Source organism: Strix aluco, chromosome 13, assembly GCF_031877795.1.
Source record: "Strix aluco isolate bStrAlu1 chromosome 13, bStrAlu1.hap1, whole genome shotgun sequence".
NCBI classification, from domain to species: Eukaryota; Metazoa; Chordata; class Aves; order Strigiformes; family Strigidae; genus Strix; species Strix aluco.
This window is the reverse complement of record NC_133943.1, coordinates 11,159,200-11,178,948: the sequence shown is the minus strand read 5'-3', so window position 1 is coordinate 11,178,948 and position 19,749 is coordinate 11,159,200. Positions and strand designations below refer to the sequence as shown.

Here is a 19,749-nt window from a genome sequence, read left to right as displayed (position 1 = left end):
AGATACTGGCTTGGGGCGCTCCCGGGCAGCCCGGCCTGTCAGGGCCCGGTGCCGAGGACGACGTCCTGCCCTCCACAAAGATGGCCGCCCGCGGCGGGAACTGCGCTCCGCCGTCCAAGATGGTCGCCCCGCCGGCATCAGTCCGACGTTTTGCCCGTACTTAGGGTGGCTACTAAAGCTGTGGGCGACGTGCCCAAAACAAAAGTGGCCGCCCTAGCCAGGGTGTTCCCTGCCCCTACCAAAAATGGCGGAGCGAGGCGGCAGCCGGCGGGCGGGGCGGGGCGGGGCCTCCTCCCGGGGAGCCGGGCCCGGGGGCGGGGCGGGGGCGCGCCCGCCGCCGAACCGGAAGTGCCGCGCTGCCTCCTCCAGCTGGTTGTCATTTCGTGCGGCAGCTCGGTCCTGAGGAGACGGGGCTCGGCAGCGGCCGGGTGGGGAGGAGGGAGGCACCGGCTGCGGCACCGAGGCAGGAAGCGGCGGCCGCTGGGGGGGTGGGGGGAGGGGAAGGAGACAGAAAAAAAAAGAAAAAGGAAAAGAGGCAAAACAAGGCGGCGGCAGCAGCAGCAGCAGCAGCGGAGGCTCCGCGCGGAGGACCCGTCGCGGCAGGGCTCGCCGGCTACCGAAGCGCCTCCCGACTCCCCGGAGCCGGTGTCGCGGCAGCCCTCCCCCCTCTCCTGTCGCTCTCGCCCGCGGAGCCTCCCCCCTCCTTCCACCTCCCGGCAGCAGCGTCCCCCGCGGCGACCCTCCCGGTGCCCGGCCGGTTTACATGAGGGGGAAGGAAGCCCGCCTGGAGCCGAGAAGACGCGCAGCAGGGGAAGGACTGCTCCGAGGAGCCGCCGCCGCCGCCGGACCCCGCGCCCCGGTTAGTCCGCCGGGCCCCCCCTCCGCTGCGCCCAGCGGCCGAGACCCTGTCCCGTAATCTCCGGGCGATTTGGGAGAACCGGTTAAACACCTTCCATGGGGGAGAGAGGAGCCCGGCCCCCCGCCGCCTGCACCTTCCCCTCCCTGCTGGAGGCTGCTCCTCTCCTGAGGTAAAAAAAATCCCTCCTGCCTTCCCCGACACCAGGACTCTTGCGAGGGAGGGGGGACACCGCGGGGGGCACCCCACAGAGAGCCGGGGCCTGGCGAGCCGAGCCTGCCTGCGCCGCCCGCCCCTACCCCGCTGGATGCCGAGTCCCTGAGGAGGAAAAACACATAAACGCATATCCACCCGGCCGTTCGGGCGGGGGCTCGCTCGTCTGCAGGGAACCCCCGTATCTCGGTGGAAGGAGGCGAGCCCCGCACCAGAAACCACCCTCCCAGCAGCAGTGAGAGCAAGAAAATCTCCTTCCCCTTCCTCCTGCACAACTCTGTCCCCTCCCTTCCCTTTTCCCGAACGCTGAATGCTGATTTCTGAGATGAAAATCTTCCTCTCCGGACAGCCGGGACTCGTATGAGGGACACGCAAATACTGGATCATAAATAAGAAGCGAGTCTGGCGAGCTCAGGAACCCAGCCCAAAAGGAGCAGCATCAAGAATCCACCCTTCTCCTGCACAACTCACTCCCCACCCAACACACATAGAATACTAATTTCCTGAGATAAGATCTTACCCCTTTAAAAAACCACACACACACACACACACATAGAGTGTATATTATTACTAAATATAATAGGTTAAACCCAGCAGCACGGGAAAAAGCCTCTTCTGCAACTCACTCCCCCTTTTCACCCTTCTGAATGCTGAGATCCTGAGGTAAATTTTTTCCCTTATCCACAGCAGAGACTCTTTTTGAACAGGACACAAATATATATTAGATTATAGAGATGTATTAAATTATTCCAGATTTAAATCTATTTTTTGCTGCCAAGGGGTCGGGGGACCAGACGTCATTGTGTATTTTTTTTTTTTTCCTTAACTCATTTATGGGCGAGTCAAGGCTGCTGAGGAGGAGAAAAACAGGATAGTTTGAATCTCTTTATCCTTATTCCCCATAAGCTTTTTCTCTCATTGCTGTGCATTTCCTTTAGAAAAAGGAAACCTCTTATTTTGTGAACCAAAGATTTATTTTTCCCTTCCTCCTGGCCAAAGGAAGGAAACGGACACAAATTGACACATTTAAATAGTTGAAGAGATCTATCTTTTGCAAAAAACAAACACCTTTATCCAAATCTGAAATAGAGTGGAGGGAGAAACTGGAATATTTAGCTAAAACCAGGATACTTACTAATACCGCCTCAGAAGAGGACGAGGTAAACGCTAAACATCAACTTGTTCTTACAGGGAGGATTCAAACCCTAAATATAATAAATGGGGGATTACGGGTTTGGAGTGTTAGTGCAAAACAACACTGGAAATAAGTCAGCTTTTCCAGTCAGATTTCATCCACATCTGCAGCCTCCACACCATCATCAAAATGCAACCCCCAGCCCTGCTGCTTTTATAAATAATAACACAGCTGCCAATGGCGGTAGTGCTGGGTCAGCTTGGCTCTTTCCTGCTCCAGCTGCCCATAATATTCAGGATGAGATTCTGGGGTCAGAAAAATCTAAAACTCAGCAACAGGAAAAGCAAGAGTCCCTAGAAAAACAGCAGCTTTCCCCTGGTCAAAGTCAGGAAGCAGGCATGCTCCCTGAACCTGAGAAAGCTAAAACCGAAGAAAATCAGGGCGATAATTCTTCAGAGAACGGCAATGGAAAAGAGAAAATAAGAATAGAATCGCCGGTGTTAACAGGATTTGATTATCAAGAAGCTTCGGGGCTAGGTACTTCAACGCAGCCCTTGACATCCACTGCATCTTCCCTGACTGGTTTTAGTAACTGGTCTGCAGCTATAGCTCCTTCTTCTTCTACAATAATCAATGAAGATGCAAGTTTTTTCCACCAGGGAGGGGTCCCTACTGCCTCAGCTAATAATGGTGCTCTGCTGTTTCAGAATTTTCCACATCACGTCAGCCCTGGCTTTGGTGGTAGCTTTTCCCCCCAGATCGGACCCCTCTCTCAACACCACCCTCATCACCCCCATTTTCAGCATCACCACAATCAGCATCAGCAACAGAGGAGGTCTCCTGCAAGTCCTCATCCACCTCCATTCACACATAGAAATGCTGCTTTTAATCAATTGCCTCATTTGGCTAATAATCTTAACAAGCCACCTTCTCCATGGAGCAGCTACCAAAGTCCATCGCCTACACCATCTTCATGGAGCCCTGGTGGTGGTGGATATGGTGGGTGGGGTGGGTCCCAAGGTCGAGACCACCGCAGGGGACTGAACGGAGGGATAACACCCTTGAACTCCATCTCGCCATTAAAGAAGAATTTTGCAAGTAATCATATCCAGTTGCAGAAATATGCTCGACCCAGCTCAGCTTTTGCTCCAAAATCGTGGATGGAAGACAGTTTGAATAGAGCTGACAACATTTTTCCTTTTCAGGTGAGCATAGTCTGTTAAATCCATAAAAAAAATAACACGTAAGTGCTTTAAAATGCCTTAGAAAGGGTCAGGTGTTTGAACAGTACAGTCTGATTGTATGACTTCTGTGCTTGCAACTAAAAAAAAATACATGGCTAACTCAAAATGTCATAGTGTGAATTATGCTCTGAGCTGTGAATCATGGTGGTTTTTTCTAATAGTGATCGTCATATAATTCTCTGTTGTCCATCAGACAGCTGTACTAGCCAGTTTCCTTCAGCTTAATACTTACACACATTCAGAAATAGCTGATGAACAAATTTAGCTGCAAGTAGTAAGTGTATCTACAAAAAGGAGTAAGGAAAAAAAGTGCTGCCTGATGAAGTGTGAGAGATCTGAGGCCTTCAAAATTATCTGAGAATGTACAACATCTGAGAAAAAAGTATTAAGTGATTGTACTTTGGTTTATAGTATCATATGGACTGGCAGTGCAACATAATTTTTGTAGCATTCTTTGGAAACTTTGATTTTTTTACATAGTTTGTGTCAACACAGTTTGTTTTCCTCAGTGATGGCAGCAAATTTTGGTTACAGGCCATTAAATCATCACCAAAACCAGATCTGGACGAGTGTCAGTTGGTGATCTCCTCTATTTTAATATGGCCTTGTCCTGGCAGGAGGCAGGTTGTCTGGCAGTTCAACCTCTCCTTCTAGGCTGACTTTTTACAAATTTGAAAAGAACTGTATAATGTTGAACCTAATTTGCAGTAAAAATTAAAACACAAGTGTTCTTCATCTGACCAGTAGTTAAATCTAGCTTTTAGGTGTGTGTGCGCCTTTTGTAAACTCCTCCAGGATGAATCCAAAAATCCAAGAGCTCTTTTACATTTAGAGGGTTGTTTTTCAAGATCTTCAAATGAGGGCAGAAGTAAAAATTTCAAAATGATTGCAGTATTTCTAGCCATGCTCTAAGAACCAGGGTGACCTACTTTAAAATAATTTGAAAGATCTGTAGATAAAAACTGTGCTGCATGTCTCATGTTATAAACCAACCTAAAGAAATAGAAATATATTTAATAATGACTTTGTGGATTCAGACATAGGAACAGTTCAGTTCTCCTTTGTAAACTGTTCAGTTTCCGTTTGGTTTGCAGGGCCTGCCTATGCAGCCTTCTGACAACGAAGCAGCTGCTGGCAACAACTTTCCATTGGAGACCTTTTTTCTACTGCAGAGCTACTAGCTGGTTCGGTATCAGGCAGAGAACCCTTGTAAATTTAGAATGTGTAGTAAGAATCGATTTTAATGTCAGGATTTGTAATTAATATAATGAACCTGTGTCCAGCATACCAAATTTGTACACTGAAACCATTAGAAAAAGGGACACAGCTGGAGTCGGTCTTTTTTCAGCCTACTGCAGCGAGACTTGGCTCACAGTTTAATTCATTCTGTACCCTGACACGTAGCTGATGTTCAGAGTGACAGAATGAGATCAAGTGTGTCCTTGCTGCTGTGTATAAGGTCCAAATATATACACAGTGGTAGAAATGCGCTTGGTTTGACATCAAGGAAATTTCAGGAAATTGGCAAAGTCAACCTTGACTTCTGGGTTGTGTTCCAAACATAAAATATCAGACACACGTATTTTGATCATGGTAAAGAGTAAGTTTTGTGTAGCATGTTGGTATCTGTTTACATAAACACGAAGATGAAGCTGTACATGTCAAGACCAAGTCTGACACTCCTTCATGCCAAGAAAAGGAAAGTGTTGGAGTGAAGTGCTTTCCAGTCTGTTACTATCACTTCTGTGAAGAAAAGGGCAGGGCAGCAAAACAGGACTTCAGCACTGCAGACCTAGAAAGATGCTGATTAATTTTGAAGCCATCTTGGACAACTGCTTTTTATAACTTTTTTTGTGTAAAGTCTTTAGCTCCTTTGGTCACTTAGTCATTTGTGTGTTGAAAGCATACTGAATTTTTGAATCGCTGGAAAAAAATAATGTAAAATTTGACCTTTGATGTCTTTTTATTTTTTCTTGATTATGCTGATTGTATGCCTGACTCAAAGCAGAAATAAGGAATACTGGCTTATTTTATATTTGTGTTTATGCATATATATATATATATATGAAGTATCCTTGATGATGCAATCATGTACTGGACAAGGCTATTTTGTTACTGGAATCTTCTTAGATTCCTGCTTAGGAAATAATTGAAAGCTGTCTTTGCTGCAGCAACATAATGGAGTAATTTGATACAACTATCCCTTTCATTTAATATTTATGTTTTGCTGCTTAAATCATTAACAAGTGTTGCTGCAATCTAGTGAAAATTAGTTTCTTTAGAAGGCAAGATGTAAACCAGCAACTGCAAATATTTGGGGATCACTTTCTTTTTTCTCAAATGTTGTCTCTGCTCCAAAGCTTGGTGAAACACAGAAGTCTATGTTTTGATGGAAATCTTAGGGTAACCAGGTGCTTGTTTCCTCTTTGGAGATGACAACACTGCATCATGTCCCTATAAGCCAGTAATGTGAACTACTGCTCACTTCAAATATTTCTGCCCATGGCCCTTACGTGCTTGTGATGAAGTGGGCATTCCAAATGGTGCAGATGAAAGGAAAATACTGTGGTGATCTGTTTGGTAATCTTGCAATTTGATGATTGCTTGCTCGGTATATTGAGAGCTGCATGCAAAACGTTGTGCTTTTTGTTCTAAGTGTTTTTCATTTGGAATTCTGTCTCAACATTTCTGAAGTACCATGTCTGTAGGAACCTCTTGTTGCAGAGATGGAACTGGAAGTAAGGTCAGAGAAGACTGTACCAGATCTGTTAATGAAATTAAGTTTTGATATTGTGCTTTAGCCAGTGGGCAGGCTTCTCCCTTCAAAGATCTTTTGAAAAGAGAAAAGCCATTGTTCTTTGTGCGTTCATTTGAAAAGGAAATGGTCTCCAAACGAAAAAATGGTTCCTGAATTAAAAAAAAAAAAAAGTATTTTGGATATAACAGCCTTCCCTGAGAATAAATGAAAATGCTTTGACTGTGACTATTGCATCTTACAAAGTTACTGATTTTAAAATAATTCCTTCTACTTCTCTCCCAGCAGCACTGACAAACTAAGTGCTCAGTAATTGCATTTTACTGCAACATTGCCTTCAAGATTGTTTTGGCTTTCCTTTTGCTATGTACTTGCACTTCCTCATGAGAGTGGAACATCCTGCCTGTTATGCAATGCATAAATCTTGCTTTGATAGGCATTTCCAGGTTTCCAGATCTCATCTTCAAATGTGTGATGATATTTTTTAAATTGGTCTTTGAAGGCACAAGCAAGTTAAGCAATAGTGTTCAGCTTTCGGTAAAAACACTTAAAAATAATTTGTGTCTCTTCCTAGAATCAGACTTGAAAATAACTGCCCATTTAAAATAATTTTGTACATGAGAACAGTTCATTATATCCACTTGTTCAAAATGTTTTTTCCTTTCTTTTACAGTGGCTAGTTTCCAGGTATATAACCCCTTCCAAATCCATTGAGGGTCTGTGCCAGAGAGACTTTCTCTTCCCCCAGGCAGATACGGAATGTTTGAGAAAACACATACGTGATTACAGAACGTGTTTTAATTCTGAACTATACGTCATAATTTGTTTGCCCATAGAAATGGCTTGATTTAATAAGTGCATTAAACAAATTCACAGGGAACTGGAATTAAAAAAACCTCTTGAATGCGTTTGCCAATCTTTCCTCTTGAAGGAATTTTGCAAATAACTTTCTTTACCATGCCTCTTTATTTTAATACTTGTTCTTTGTTTTTGAGGAACCTTTTCATAAATCATGATGGCTGGTTGCATAAAATGAGGCTACTTGTTTTGCAGAAAGCTTTGCAGAATTTTATTCTAGCAACAGCAATTATTCCAAGAAATTTCAAGCTGTCCTTTTAAAATAGGATAAATACTTGAAGTTGGATTTTTAAATGTCCACCCATTTTTCTATAACTGCATCAGCTGTGTAGTAATTAGTGTTTTGTATGCTGTTCCCCACAGCTACTGATCTGTGGAATTAGAAGCACTCTAATGTGGTATGACATGCACAAGTTAAGTACTGTGGAAGTTAACACTGTTCTTGTTTTATAAACTTACTACTGATGTTAATACTTCGGCTTTGGCCCTCCTGTGCGTTTTTGACCTCAGGGTTTCTTTTTAAAGAGAGCTTTTGTTAGAAGCTATTTGAATTATGTTTGTATTTTCCTAAGATTAAAAGGAGTACTCTTATTAAGCATTTTGCTTTGAAAATTGCATACTTAGCAGCCCAGCATAAAGATTGAGAACACAAGATATCGTGGAAAATAATTTCTAGAAGATACATAAAAAACTTAGTATGTGGCTAAAATAGAATCAGACATGTTACTGGAAATTTTTATAAAGGTCTGTAATTTCTAACACTTAGAAAAAAAGTTCAAGTTTGACTAAACCAGAAGTGCTCCCTCCCAAAAAAACTCCTATGTTATGCGTCACTTAATTTTTCCAGCTTTTTCTTATTGTTCCCTGGTGAAGCTATAAAAGATGATCAGGGCAGCATACAGCAACATCCTTTCAGGAAAAACCTGTTTATTCAAAGCCTTTAATTCACTGGATACTGGACTGGGAGCTGGAATACAGCATTTGCACAGTGGTGGGAAGGAGGAGAAGCTTACCCAGAAGCATAATCAAGTCCAAATTTGCTTTGCAATTAAAAGAAAAATGTGGAACTTGTATTTAGTATCTACAATATTACCTCTCCCTACACACTTTGCCTGAGACACAAGGCTTTTGAATTGGGGGAAATATGTAGAATAGGTTTCAGAAGGTTTCAGGCTTCCCATGCTATAATGAGGGCAGCCAATGTAGTTGTGAGTTTTCTGATTTTCACAAGTATTCTGGTTTGACAAAGATTTAACTAAATAAAATAAGCCCGAGTTTTACAAGTACACCTACTCCATAAATACTGCTTAATCACCTTCAGTAAACTGTGTAATGCAGTGGCATACTTTGCATTGTTATTGATGCCTCGGTCTTCAGAGAAATCATGTTTTATAAGATTAGGCACAGCCTTAGCTACCACCAAGTGCTCATACCTTGCCCATCGTGGGAAGAGCTGAGTAGAAACTCTCAGGTTCTGGAATCTTAATTGTTCAGGTGATGATAATGCTGTGGGTGCAGATTAAATATAACGAATCTGCACTTTAATAGTTAAGTTAGATGTACGATTTTCTGATGTACACAAGAATTTAGGTATGGGATTTTTAAGTGCAAAGTATAATCTTCCTGTGCATGAAAAATTTGTGTTTAATTTCTTTTGCATAGGAGGGTGTTCTAGTATACATTGCACATACTTAGTACCAACTGACTTTCTTTTTGGAACGAAATGTCTTTGGACTTTGAAAAATAAAATTGCAATTGGAATTAGAATTTAGTGATTTCCTATTTACAAATGGCTCTGTTTTCTGCAAAACCTCTAAACATAAAATAATCTATCTGGGCGCTAGTGGGGAAACCACTGTAGTCACAGAGGTGAAGTGGTTTGCCCATGCTGTATGAGTCCAATGACAAAGTTGTGACATCAAGTCCTGAGTTCTACTCTCTATGCTTTAACAATGAGATTGCATTATTATGAGCACTCTACATACTTCCAAATGATTTCTAGATAGTAGGAGAATCAGAGTAATTTTACTTTTCTGTAGACAGAGCTGGCCAGTGTATAGTTCAAAACTGTTGTGTTTGTTGTAGGATATTTACAGTCTTGATAGCTCTCTTAACTAGATCTGCTAGCTGTCACCTCTTGGATATTATTGTGAAAACAATACTGCTTATTCAAAATTATGTTTAATGAATGTCTTCTGAAATGTTGGCTGACGTTTTAAACACAGTCATACATTAAGACTGCAGGTTGACTTCTTTCTTTTTGGTTGTTGTTTTTTTGGTTTTTTGGGTTTTTTTTTTGTGGCCTTGTGTTCAACCTGATGTCTTTCTGACTCAGTTCTGTTTCCCAAGGATAAATGTGTATGCCCTTTGAGCCTTCTGATAAAAAAAAATTTTGGATGCCCTAAACAAACTTGTGTAAAGCCAAGGTTTTGTGATCAACCTGGGTAAATAATATCAGGCTGTAGTTAATTTACTGTGTTACTGAAGTGTACATACTCTGCTTTATTCCAGGGTAGTCATTACCCTTATATCTTTTCTTTATAAATAAATTAAAAAGTATACAGTAAGCAATCCAGTTCCATGGAAAGCACTGTAACTTTGTGAATTGATCCATTAAAAACACCACCATATTTTTATTAATTCTCTCTACATGAAGTCTTTTGGAGAAAACATCACTTTTTTCCTAAGTACAGCATGGATTGTGTGCTTTATAACTCATAATTAACATGTATCTGAGATCAGCTCCCATTTATCTATCAGTTAATGATCATTCTCTTGACTGTTACAGCTTTTTTGGTGTTATGGAATTAAATGTATAGTTACACATTTCTTCAGCGGTACGGCCACTATCACTAGCCTGTCATCAGTCTTTATGTTAGGTATACAATACGTATATATATATATTTCAGATATAATATTGTGTTTCTGATAAAATGTGCTGGCCAGCTTGGAAGTTAAGACTGTCAAAATCCGTGCTACTGTTTTCAAAGCAGTCTCACTACAAATGGCCTTTAAATTGTGTAAGAATTCTAAAAAACTACCAGTGGTGACTTTTTCTAGTAGTGGGACCTTTTCAGTGTCAGGGCAAGTAGTCAACTAAATTAATGGAGTTCTTTTATAACAAGCACTGTGCAAATATCTGAACCAGTTGAGTATGGCATTTTGGCTTGTCTTTATATTTAGGACATACATGACTGACATCTTTTCATTGGATAGATGTATACAGGTTTACTTATATACTATATATACTTATATACTCTTGAATTACCCTGCATTTCCAGAGAGGTGGACTGCTGCTTTAATTTCAGGAATATATCCAAATTCAGTGTAACAGTAGTAGTGGCTCATAGTGTTGTGCTTAACGTGGTTTTCTATCTTCTAATTGATAAGCAGACATATGGAGGAGCAAAGTGTCTCAAACAACCCAAGCATACGACTGATCTTCCCAAGGGTGTTGAGGCTGGGGCAGTTCAGCACCATGAATTGACAGTGATGATTAGATATGCTGTAAGCACAGAGACGTTTTGGGGGAAAGATAGGCAAGGAATAGATAGTAACATATCAGTGTTTTGAGGGTGCTCTAGCCTATGACAGTCTTCTCCATTCCTGTGACAAGTTATTGGAACCAGGGGAGAGTGTGAGTATGAATGTGGGCTGCATTTTAGTCAGTCCTCCTTTTCATGTGATTGCTAATAGCTGCAGTGGGAATATGACGAGTTAATCCTTAGTATCAGAGTGCAGGGTCGTGTTTTAAAATGTTTTCAGTATGATTAGAAGTTTATGGACCTTATATTACAAAAGTGACAGCTAGCTGGTTCACTCAGAAAGAGAAAACGATAAACTCCTCACCACAGAAAGCTTCCACTGGAGAAGGTGGTGCCCCTATCAGCTAACCACTTTGATTCCATTTTTTATTCTCAAATGTTTAAACTCTCTGGTCTCAATATTAAAAACTTTCCATTGCAGCAAAACCCTCTACTTGTTACTGTAGGTCAACCCAATATAACACAGACATTTTAGAGACAAGAGATTGTCTTTGGGTTCACATACTCCAGTGCATACACAGCACAATAAATTAGAAATTACTCAGCCTAGGTTTCTTGCTTCACGTGTCTCAGACAACTGAAATGTTAAGTGCCACAAATTCAACAAAGACTTGGAACAACTGAGGTTCTGCACCTGGTGAAATAAGACTTTTGTGGCTGTTCATGGATTGGACTTGAGGTTATTTCCACACAGAGAAACACAATACACTATGAAAGCCAGAATGGAAGGAGTAGCTACTGAGGGATGTCAGGTTTTCAGAAGATGCTCCCACCTGTGTTTTAGGTTATTTTTGTCATGTTGTGAGGACTGATGAAAATGTAGAGATTGTTTTCTAGCATTCATTCCTGAGTTATGCAGCTACTGGATCCAAATGGGTCCAGGATACAGACCCAAGGACTTTTACTCAATCCTACCAGGGAATTTTAGTGTAACTATAGTTTGAAATAGTTGTGAACTAGTAATGTATAAACCAAAACAGTAAACTAAATACTACTAGGAAAGGAAGCAATCAGTAGGAAATATGTGAAAGTAAAACATAGAATTTAAGAATTTAAACGCTTGTGATAGTTTCTCTAATATTTTCTTGTAATATAAATGACCAAGGAAAAAACTACTGTGGAGAGACAGGGCAGCACTATGCTTTTTATAGCAAATTTGATATTGGGCTAGACTAATAAAGCAAATGGTTCCAAACTCTGGTCTTTCTAATGCTATTTGAAATGCAGCACATCCGGGTAGAAATACTTCACCCATTCTGTGTCAGTAATAAACTGTTCTGAAGAGAGGAAAAACAGAAAATTTCATTGAAAAAATGGTATTTTTTTAGTGGTCAGAATGTAACTTATGGACTTGGAAATGGATCAGGACTCTAGGAGCTAGTGGGTTCCTGCTCTTAAAATAGTATTAGGCATTTAAAGTCCAAGATGACTGATCATTGTCTGATATAAAGAATGCCTTTTGCAACACCGCAATCAATGCTGCCTTAGCACTTCATCACTGGAAGTAAAGGACTTTATAACTGGATACACAACAGTCTTTGTGCAATACTGCTTTTTACTTCACCGCTGGTTTTAAAAATGATCAAAGCTGGATCTGTGTGCTTTGGAGAAATTTCAGCTTCACAGCTAGAGTTAGGGACAAAAAATATATATTCACTGCTGTAATAACAATAGTTGTAGAGAAGCAGTTTAGAGCAAATCTCTGTCTTGAATTGCTTACATTTTGCTTTCATATTTGAACAGATGCTTTCCATGCTTGATCTCAGTTCAGAGGTGAATCTCTTAGAACATGAATGAAATAAAATCTTTAGAACTGATGTTAGAGTTCTTGGACACAGAAAAATTAAATTCAGGGTGGATTAATATATATGAAACTCTATCCAGGTGTTTCTACAAATGTCCAAATGTATAAATACATAGGTAACATGGATAGATGAACAATTTTGGGAATGAGAGTGATTTTTTTTTTTTTGCCTCCATTAGTGACCTTTTATGATACTGTAAAGATTTCAAAGTTTATATATAGTTCCAGTTATTCTGAAATTGCTAATTAAAATAATGCAGTGCCAGGATATTTTATGCTGTTTTACGCTAATATAGCATCAGATTTGTACGATGTGGAATGTGTTGTTTTAGTTGGGAAAGTCTGAACCATGCATGTGTTAAATGATGGCTTTGGTTAATATGAAAGAGAAATATTTGGTAAGTATACTTCAAATGGCTTCAGATAATGAAACAGTAAGGTACATGAGACATCTTGCTTCCCATTTGTTGAGTCCTCCTTCAATTCTAAGAATGCTTGGAATACCAAACTTCTGAAGTCAGGGAATTAAAAATCAGAGCGAAGTTTTCCTCTCGTAAACCAGGCTATCTGGGACATTACTGCTTGTATGGAATACTTTATAATTATGCAGAATTTGAACTGACTGTGCAGAATTAGATTATTTAAGTTGTTGGGGTAGTAGTTTAGGTGAAGGAAATTGTATGTGTTTCCGGAATTCAGGTTGTCCTAAATGCGGGATGAAATACCTATTTTATGATTTCTCCTTGCAATTTAGTCTCCCAGGATATGATCTTTACTACCTAACTGTGAAATTATTTTTAACAAAGTTTAACTGCATAGCAAGGAATACAAACTAAATATTGAATTGGGGGTTTTAAATTATTGGTTATGCTAAATATAGATCAGATTCATATTTAAGACTTTTCTGATTTTTTGATATTCCTATATCAGACTGCCTATAGTGGTGTTTTTGCTTAATTCTGCTGTAGTAATGTAGAACAAAACTGAAGTTTTTGTGTTTCAGATGGTCTTGTTTAACACTGTGTGTTGCCTAAACTGGCTTTGTTTGCATTTGCTTGCAGGACCGCACAAGGACTTTTGACATGCATTCACTGGAGAACTCGCTAATTGACATAATGAGAGCTGAAAATGATTCACTGAAAGGTAAATTTAGAAAGAGACTATTTCCTGCAGTAAATAATTGGGAAGACATGCTTACTTAGAATAAGAAACTTCAGTTTTGGTTAGGAAAAGTCAAGTTACATTGTGCACCTAATGCATATTGGTCAGATTGGGTAGGCCTCCTTTTTTTCAGTTGTCTCTAGATGAAGCTATTGCAACACATGAACACTTGAGTGTGTTTTGTCTTTATACAAAACAATGAGAAACACAAACATAAGCTGATCTTTTGTGTAAGTTGCCAGTGTTGTTTTTAATAGATACAATGTGTGCAGCCTGTAAAAATGATCAACTTCAGGAATCTTGTGCTGCTCAGTGAGACGTAACTTTTTTCTTAATAGTGTTTTCCTGCTGAAGTCATAGTCCTTTCTGTTCTGAGGAAGAATGAGGTTTAACGATATCAGTTTGAGAAGAGCACCGAGTATTTCCTCACAAATTTTTTTAGTTCTTTACCTCTCTTTTTGTTACTGCCTGGAATTGCAGAATTCTTTGTGCTGTTGGGAAAGGAAAAGGGGGTTGAACTGACTTGCAGTTAGGATTTATCTTTTTTTTTTTTTCTTTTTGGTAAAGGTAATCTTTCTTTGATAATATCTCAACTTACAAAATATTCAAAGCATTATCTATATTAGAAACTGCTTATGGTATAGAATTCAGAAGTCTAGTTTCTTATTCTTGTTCTGTATAATGAGTAATCTATTTCAGTTCAACAGTTACTTGTATAAGTAGTCAAACTCTTACTTATGTTCATTATCTAAGCATTCACTTTTGTTACCAGTCATGAGACCACTAAGAAAACAAACCCGCATTTGTGGTTTCTGAAAGTAAGTTTTTTTCGATATCAAGGCTTGTGGTGTTAATGAAATCCGACTTGTTTTAATAGTGATTATTGCTCAGAAGACCAACCTTTGATAAACTGGCAATAACTTGCATTTATTGCATTCACCATGGTCTGAAATACAGCTTGCATTTCATAGCCCCAGTACTGTGCAGCAATTCAGGGTGATGAGAAACACCAAGAAATACACTTTCCTATTGAAATGACAAAGAGAGCTGGATGTAGATAAAAGTAATGCCAAATGAGTTAAAAAAACAAAATACATTCCCCCCTTGTATAGTGGGGGCCAGGCTTTTATTAATGATGAGTAGTAGTAGCTTTTATTTGTTTTATATGCTGTCTGGCAACATCCTATGCCCGCAGCATTGTATACTGAACCATGAATCAGGTGGCCTTCCTTGACTGCAGCACCTGGGATTTGTCCTGAGACCTTCTATTCACTGTCAGGCAGGCCCAACCCAGGTTTTAGCTGCTGAGATCTGGCAAGATAACAACCCAAGGTGACATGGCTGTAGAACAAATAAAATTTCCCTTTAAATTTGAATTTAAACAAAGTCAGGTTCATATGTATTTATATTCAGCAACTAAACAAGGGTAGTTCTGTGCAGTGGTATGATTTTTCGTTTAAATGCTTTGAAAAGATTCTTTGCAATTGAAATTTTTTTTGGAGTGCTTACCATGTTTTAAGAATGATAGAGTGTGTCAGCAAAGAATACATATAGTTCTGATACACGTCAATTCCTGCTTGAGCTTGATAATCCCCTGTGCAGTCATCTATGGTTTGTCTAAAGTTTTGTGTGCCTTGTATCATACTGACAAAACACACTAATATCAATCAGGTATTGTTCTGGGAATTATTTCTTAAGTTCTTTATAAATTGTTCTGTTTCATGGTTAATAGTTATAAAACTACAAAGAAAAAGCCTCAAAACTGGGATGAAAAATTTAAGTGATCCTGTGTGAAATACTTTGTTGCGAGGTTTCATTTTTCAAGGATTTCCTCAGCAAAAACATTAAGTTTGCTTGTAGTGAAATACACAGTACACTGAATTTGACTGCTGCTTACCTGGCATAGCATACAGTAACTTAGTTGCTGTAATATTCTTAGGAATGGACCTTTATTCAAACTAGCACCTACCGTGTTGTGATAATGCTGCAGTGATCATCCATCAGTAGGGAAGGATTTGTAGGGAGAGGAAATACCTTTAGTTAAACCAGCTGATACAGCTAGAAAAAAATTGTAACTTGCTGATACAAAACATATTTCAATTCAAGTGTGAAGAAGGGCTTATGTGATCACAACCCTTTTGTGGTTTTTTTCTACCTGTATCAGTTGGTGTATGTCTTAACACAAATTGTCTCCTGTTTTCACTTTTCTTGCCTCATCTTTATTTAAACTGATTAGAAGGACTCTTTGAAAACCTTGATCTAGAAATCTTAAAAAAAGACAAATTATGGTTGTCAGTTCCAATCTTCCTTGCCATTTCAAACACCTGCAGTTAAATAAGCAGATCCAGAAGAAGTTTTTCGTTTTGCATTTTAAATGGGTTAATCAGTGCATACAGTGCTTTTAAGCTAAAGTTGGATACTCTCAGAAAGGAAAAGCTTCTGGGTTTGAGACTTTAAAAATAGCCTGGGCAAGACACTAATAAAACATACTGTAGAGAGCAATCTCAGAATGGCATGGAAATAATTTAGATGATCTAATAGGTCTCACTGCTATCTTGTGAGTCTTTGAGAGGCTTTAATATTGACTCAACATGAGTTTCTAAGAGCACCCCGTTTCATACTGTAATGGACTTCAAGAGAAAGAGGTACTATGTTAAAATATACCTTCAAAACAACTTAAAGAGCATGGACATGATAATAGATACCAGTTACAGTTTGGAAACCACCATCTCTTGAAAATAATTTCTATCTTTAAATAGTTTGTTCAGAGCAGCAGGTTTTGGATCCTGTAATAAAATTATAAGTAGGAATTCTTCAAAATTTAACAAAATCTGCTCACAGTGTGTACTTCCTGACTGAGGTGATTAAGCTGTGCTAGCCTTGGATTTGTTTCAGACAGTAATAATTATGTTCTTAGGTTGTCTTGCTACATGAAATAGTGTTTCCTGCTTGAAGTTCAAAGGTGAATCTTAAGTATCATTGATCCAGTACATGCAATATTACCTTTTAACTCTTTTGATAGCCATTTTACCTCTTTTTTTCCTCTTTTTAAGGTATATTTTTATCCCTGCTCAAATCCTCTTCCTTTACTGAGCAGCTGCCATTTCAATATGTTATTTTTATCCACACGAGTGAGTGTGCTGCATGCTGCATAGCCAATGACAGCCTGCAGAAGCCTTTCCCTGGAGACTAATTGCATCTTCTTTACAATGTATTCGGCCTTCATGAGCTGAGCCTGGGATCCAGAGACTGATTTTTGAATCTGGGTCTTCCAGATGGCAATTTGAGCATTACTGTAATAGTAGTAGACTGACTAAATATTTCCTTGTTAAGTGACACTGAAATGTCTTTAAATACTTTATAACCGCAGACTGGTTTATTACTGAAATATCCTATGGTTTGGTTCAGAATATAAGGTTATTGCCTGGAAATTATGCAAGGTGAAATGGATTAAAGAAACAGGCCACTACATCTGCTTCTAGCACTGCAAAGCACTCCTGCAAAATTTGGGTGTGAATAGCTCAGTATCTGCGTGAATGCTATGAGGGTGAAATAGTCTTTAAAGACTAAACATACTTAACACACAAAAAGGAAGGTTTTAGAAGTAGTGTAAGGTGAGATATACATACAGACACAGGGAGAGTCCAACAGCAGCTCTAAATTTCAGAGATGGAAAGCCAGAATGATGAGAACTGGCACCATTCAGCATTTCTCTGAGCAAGCGGATATTCCCAACTATTTTTAAAGCAGTCATCAGCCCCTTAATATTGATCTGAAAAACTATTTCAGATGTGAAGAAAGTAGGTAAACCTTATAAAGTGTTCTTTGATGAAAGGGATCAAAATAGTTTTGATAGTGTTTTCTGAGTATTGGATAAGAAACTGAACTAGTTGTTTCTAGTTGTATGGACTATGTAACATATTCATATTAATTGAGTAGAATGGGCCATTTGGTTTCCTATATGATCGAGAAAATTAATGCGAATCTGGTAAGAATCCGTCCCAATTTTTGCCACAGGCTAAATAACAAAGGCTACGATTCTTTTTAGGGAAGTGGTCCTTTACATATGCATGGGACAAAATCTGAGCTATTTTAAGATGTAAAATAATAGATTTTTAGGTTTTTCTTAAATTTTAAAACCATCTTTGTTCTCATAGCAATGAGGAATGCTTGAGGTTAGAGGCTAAGGTCAACCTTTCTTCCCTACTCTTGGTGTGTGCAAAGAGTTGTATGATCTAGTTATTGAGTTCTGAAAGCCGAAGGCCACTGGCAAATGTGTACGTCTGTACCGATGCTGCAGCCATCTTCACGCCTCTGCTGCCTCTTGTACGTGAGCCAGCTTTCACAGGGGAACTGTGGTGGTCGTACCTCAGTGGCTGATGTCATCTGTGTGCCTTGTCTCAGAACAGTTTTATCTAAGGATTACTCGTTTGCAAGTTTTTAATGTATCCAATTTAGGATAAAATGCACAAAATCTTTTGCTTCTACTGTACCAGGCTACAGACAAGTTTTTGTAGACAATTAAGGTTTGCCATGATTGTCTTTGGAAACTGTCGATGAATTACGGTGTTGAATGTTTCCTACTCAGGATCATCTTGAATTTTGCCTCCTATGCAGTAACCAGGAAAGGCTAATGGGATTTGCAGACTTGAGTGCAAGTTAATTAAAAGGAAAATCAATTGTTTTACTATCTCAAAATATTGCCGAACTGGGTCCAATAGCAATAAACTACAACCCATGCTGATGGAGCTGTGATGGAGGAAACACAGTCTGTGAATTTTATTTGAAATTGGCAGTGCCCTGTTGCAATCCACTATTTTCAGCTGGGTTAGAGTATAAGTATTATAACTGCTATTATCAGGTAAGGGCATGCTTTCTTTCCAAATGCAGCTAATAGTCAAAATTTTGGGGCAATATTCAGAATTTTAAGTTTTTAGTCTTTTTGGTATGCTTTTTTCCCCAGTTCCTCTCATGGCAATTGAAGTGTTCCTTGATTTATCCCTACCTTTCCAGTATTTGGGGTTTACGAGAGCCTTTGTTTAGAAATCCAACAATCTAGTACGAAAATTAAATCACCTGGGCAACAGGAACGAAATCTTCTATTAATACCAAGATCAGACCATAGATTGGATTCTAACCTTACATAGAAGTAATCACAACCATACATAATGTATGATTTCACATTCATTGGCTGTTATGTAATAAACTTCCACCTTTCTCATTTAAATTGACGTTTGGCTTTGTGGCTTGAACTAAAATGCTTCTTTGTAAGAGATGCTTAATTTCATGCGGCTTAGAAAGGCAAAACTTGATTTGGAATAGAAAAGCTATGCCTCAAACTTGCAAAAAAAAAATGAGGACTTGAACACAGCTGATATGCCGCGAGAAGTCAAAATAAAACCCCACCACACCAACTTTTGTTTGAGCAGACGCGTTTTACTGACGCTCCCTTCCGCGGCTCACCTGGCACTACCAAGTGCTCCCAAGTGGAGGTGGGCGCCGTTCTAATTTCAGACAGGCGTGAAGGGAATTTTTTTTTTGAAGTGTCAGCCCACTGAAACGCAGAGTAAAACACTCCCGTGTCAGAGCCAGTCCGCTCTGCACGGCCGATCTCTGGTGTAGGGGAGGCCCTCAGGCAGGAGGGGGTGTAGCCACCCCCCCCGCAGTTGTCGCCTGCGTGGACTCTCCCGGCTCCCGCCGCTGTGCCCCTTCGGCGACGGGTTGGCTGCTGCTGCTGCCGCCGGTGCCGGGAGCGGCCGTCCCGGAGGGTTTCGCACCGGCCGGGAGGGTTTCGCACCGCGAGGTACCTTCGCTCTCCCGGCGGGGCTGCTCGTGTTCGGGCTGTGCTCAGCGATAGGCGACTGCTTGCCTGGCTTCGTAATTGCAGCCGAACCGCTGCTGCCTTTTCAAGCTGGTGCAAGTTGACAAGACTTCTGTCTGTCGTAGTTAGGCGGGGGGAGAGGAAAGTGTTGGAGTGTTGCCTTCGGTGGCTGGGTCCAGTAACTTTGTTTGGAACGAGCGCTTCTTTGAGCGCTGATTTAAAGGTCATCGCTGGTGCTGTGCTTCCTGACGGCGTGCTGAAGCCTGCGTGCCCTTCTCGGTTTGTGTGACTCTGGTATTACACAGCAATGGAGACTTTTAATATGGCTGTATTCTTAAAGTCACAGGCAGGCCCTCT

General features: G+C 40.2%; 1 protein-coding gene across 2 annotated transcripts in view; it reads left to right on the top strand.

Moving 5' to 3' along the window:
- Positions 1-379: 379 nt before the first annotated feature.
- The window catches only part of CPEB4 (cytoplasmic polyadenylation element binding protein 4), a 45,170-nt gene continuing 25,800 nt past the window's right edge, over positions 380-19,749 (top strand). Inside the window, exons 1-2 of one of the 2 annotated variants that reach the window (XM_074838734.1) lie at positions 380-3,409; positions 13,472-13,553. In XM_074838734.1, the coding sequence (XP_074694835.1) occupies positions 2,288-3,409; positions 13,472-13,553 (1,204 nt within the window). In that variant the 5' untranslated portion in view covers positions 380-2,287. The remainder of the gene's footprint in view (positions 3,410-13,471; positions 13,554-19,749) is intronic. The other variant, XM_074838735.1, reaches the window with a different exon arrangement.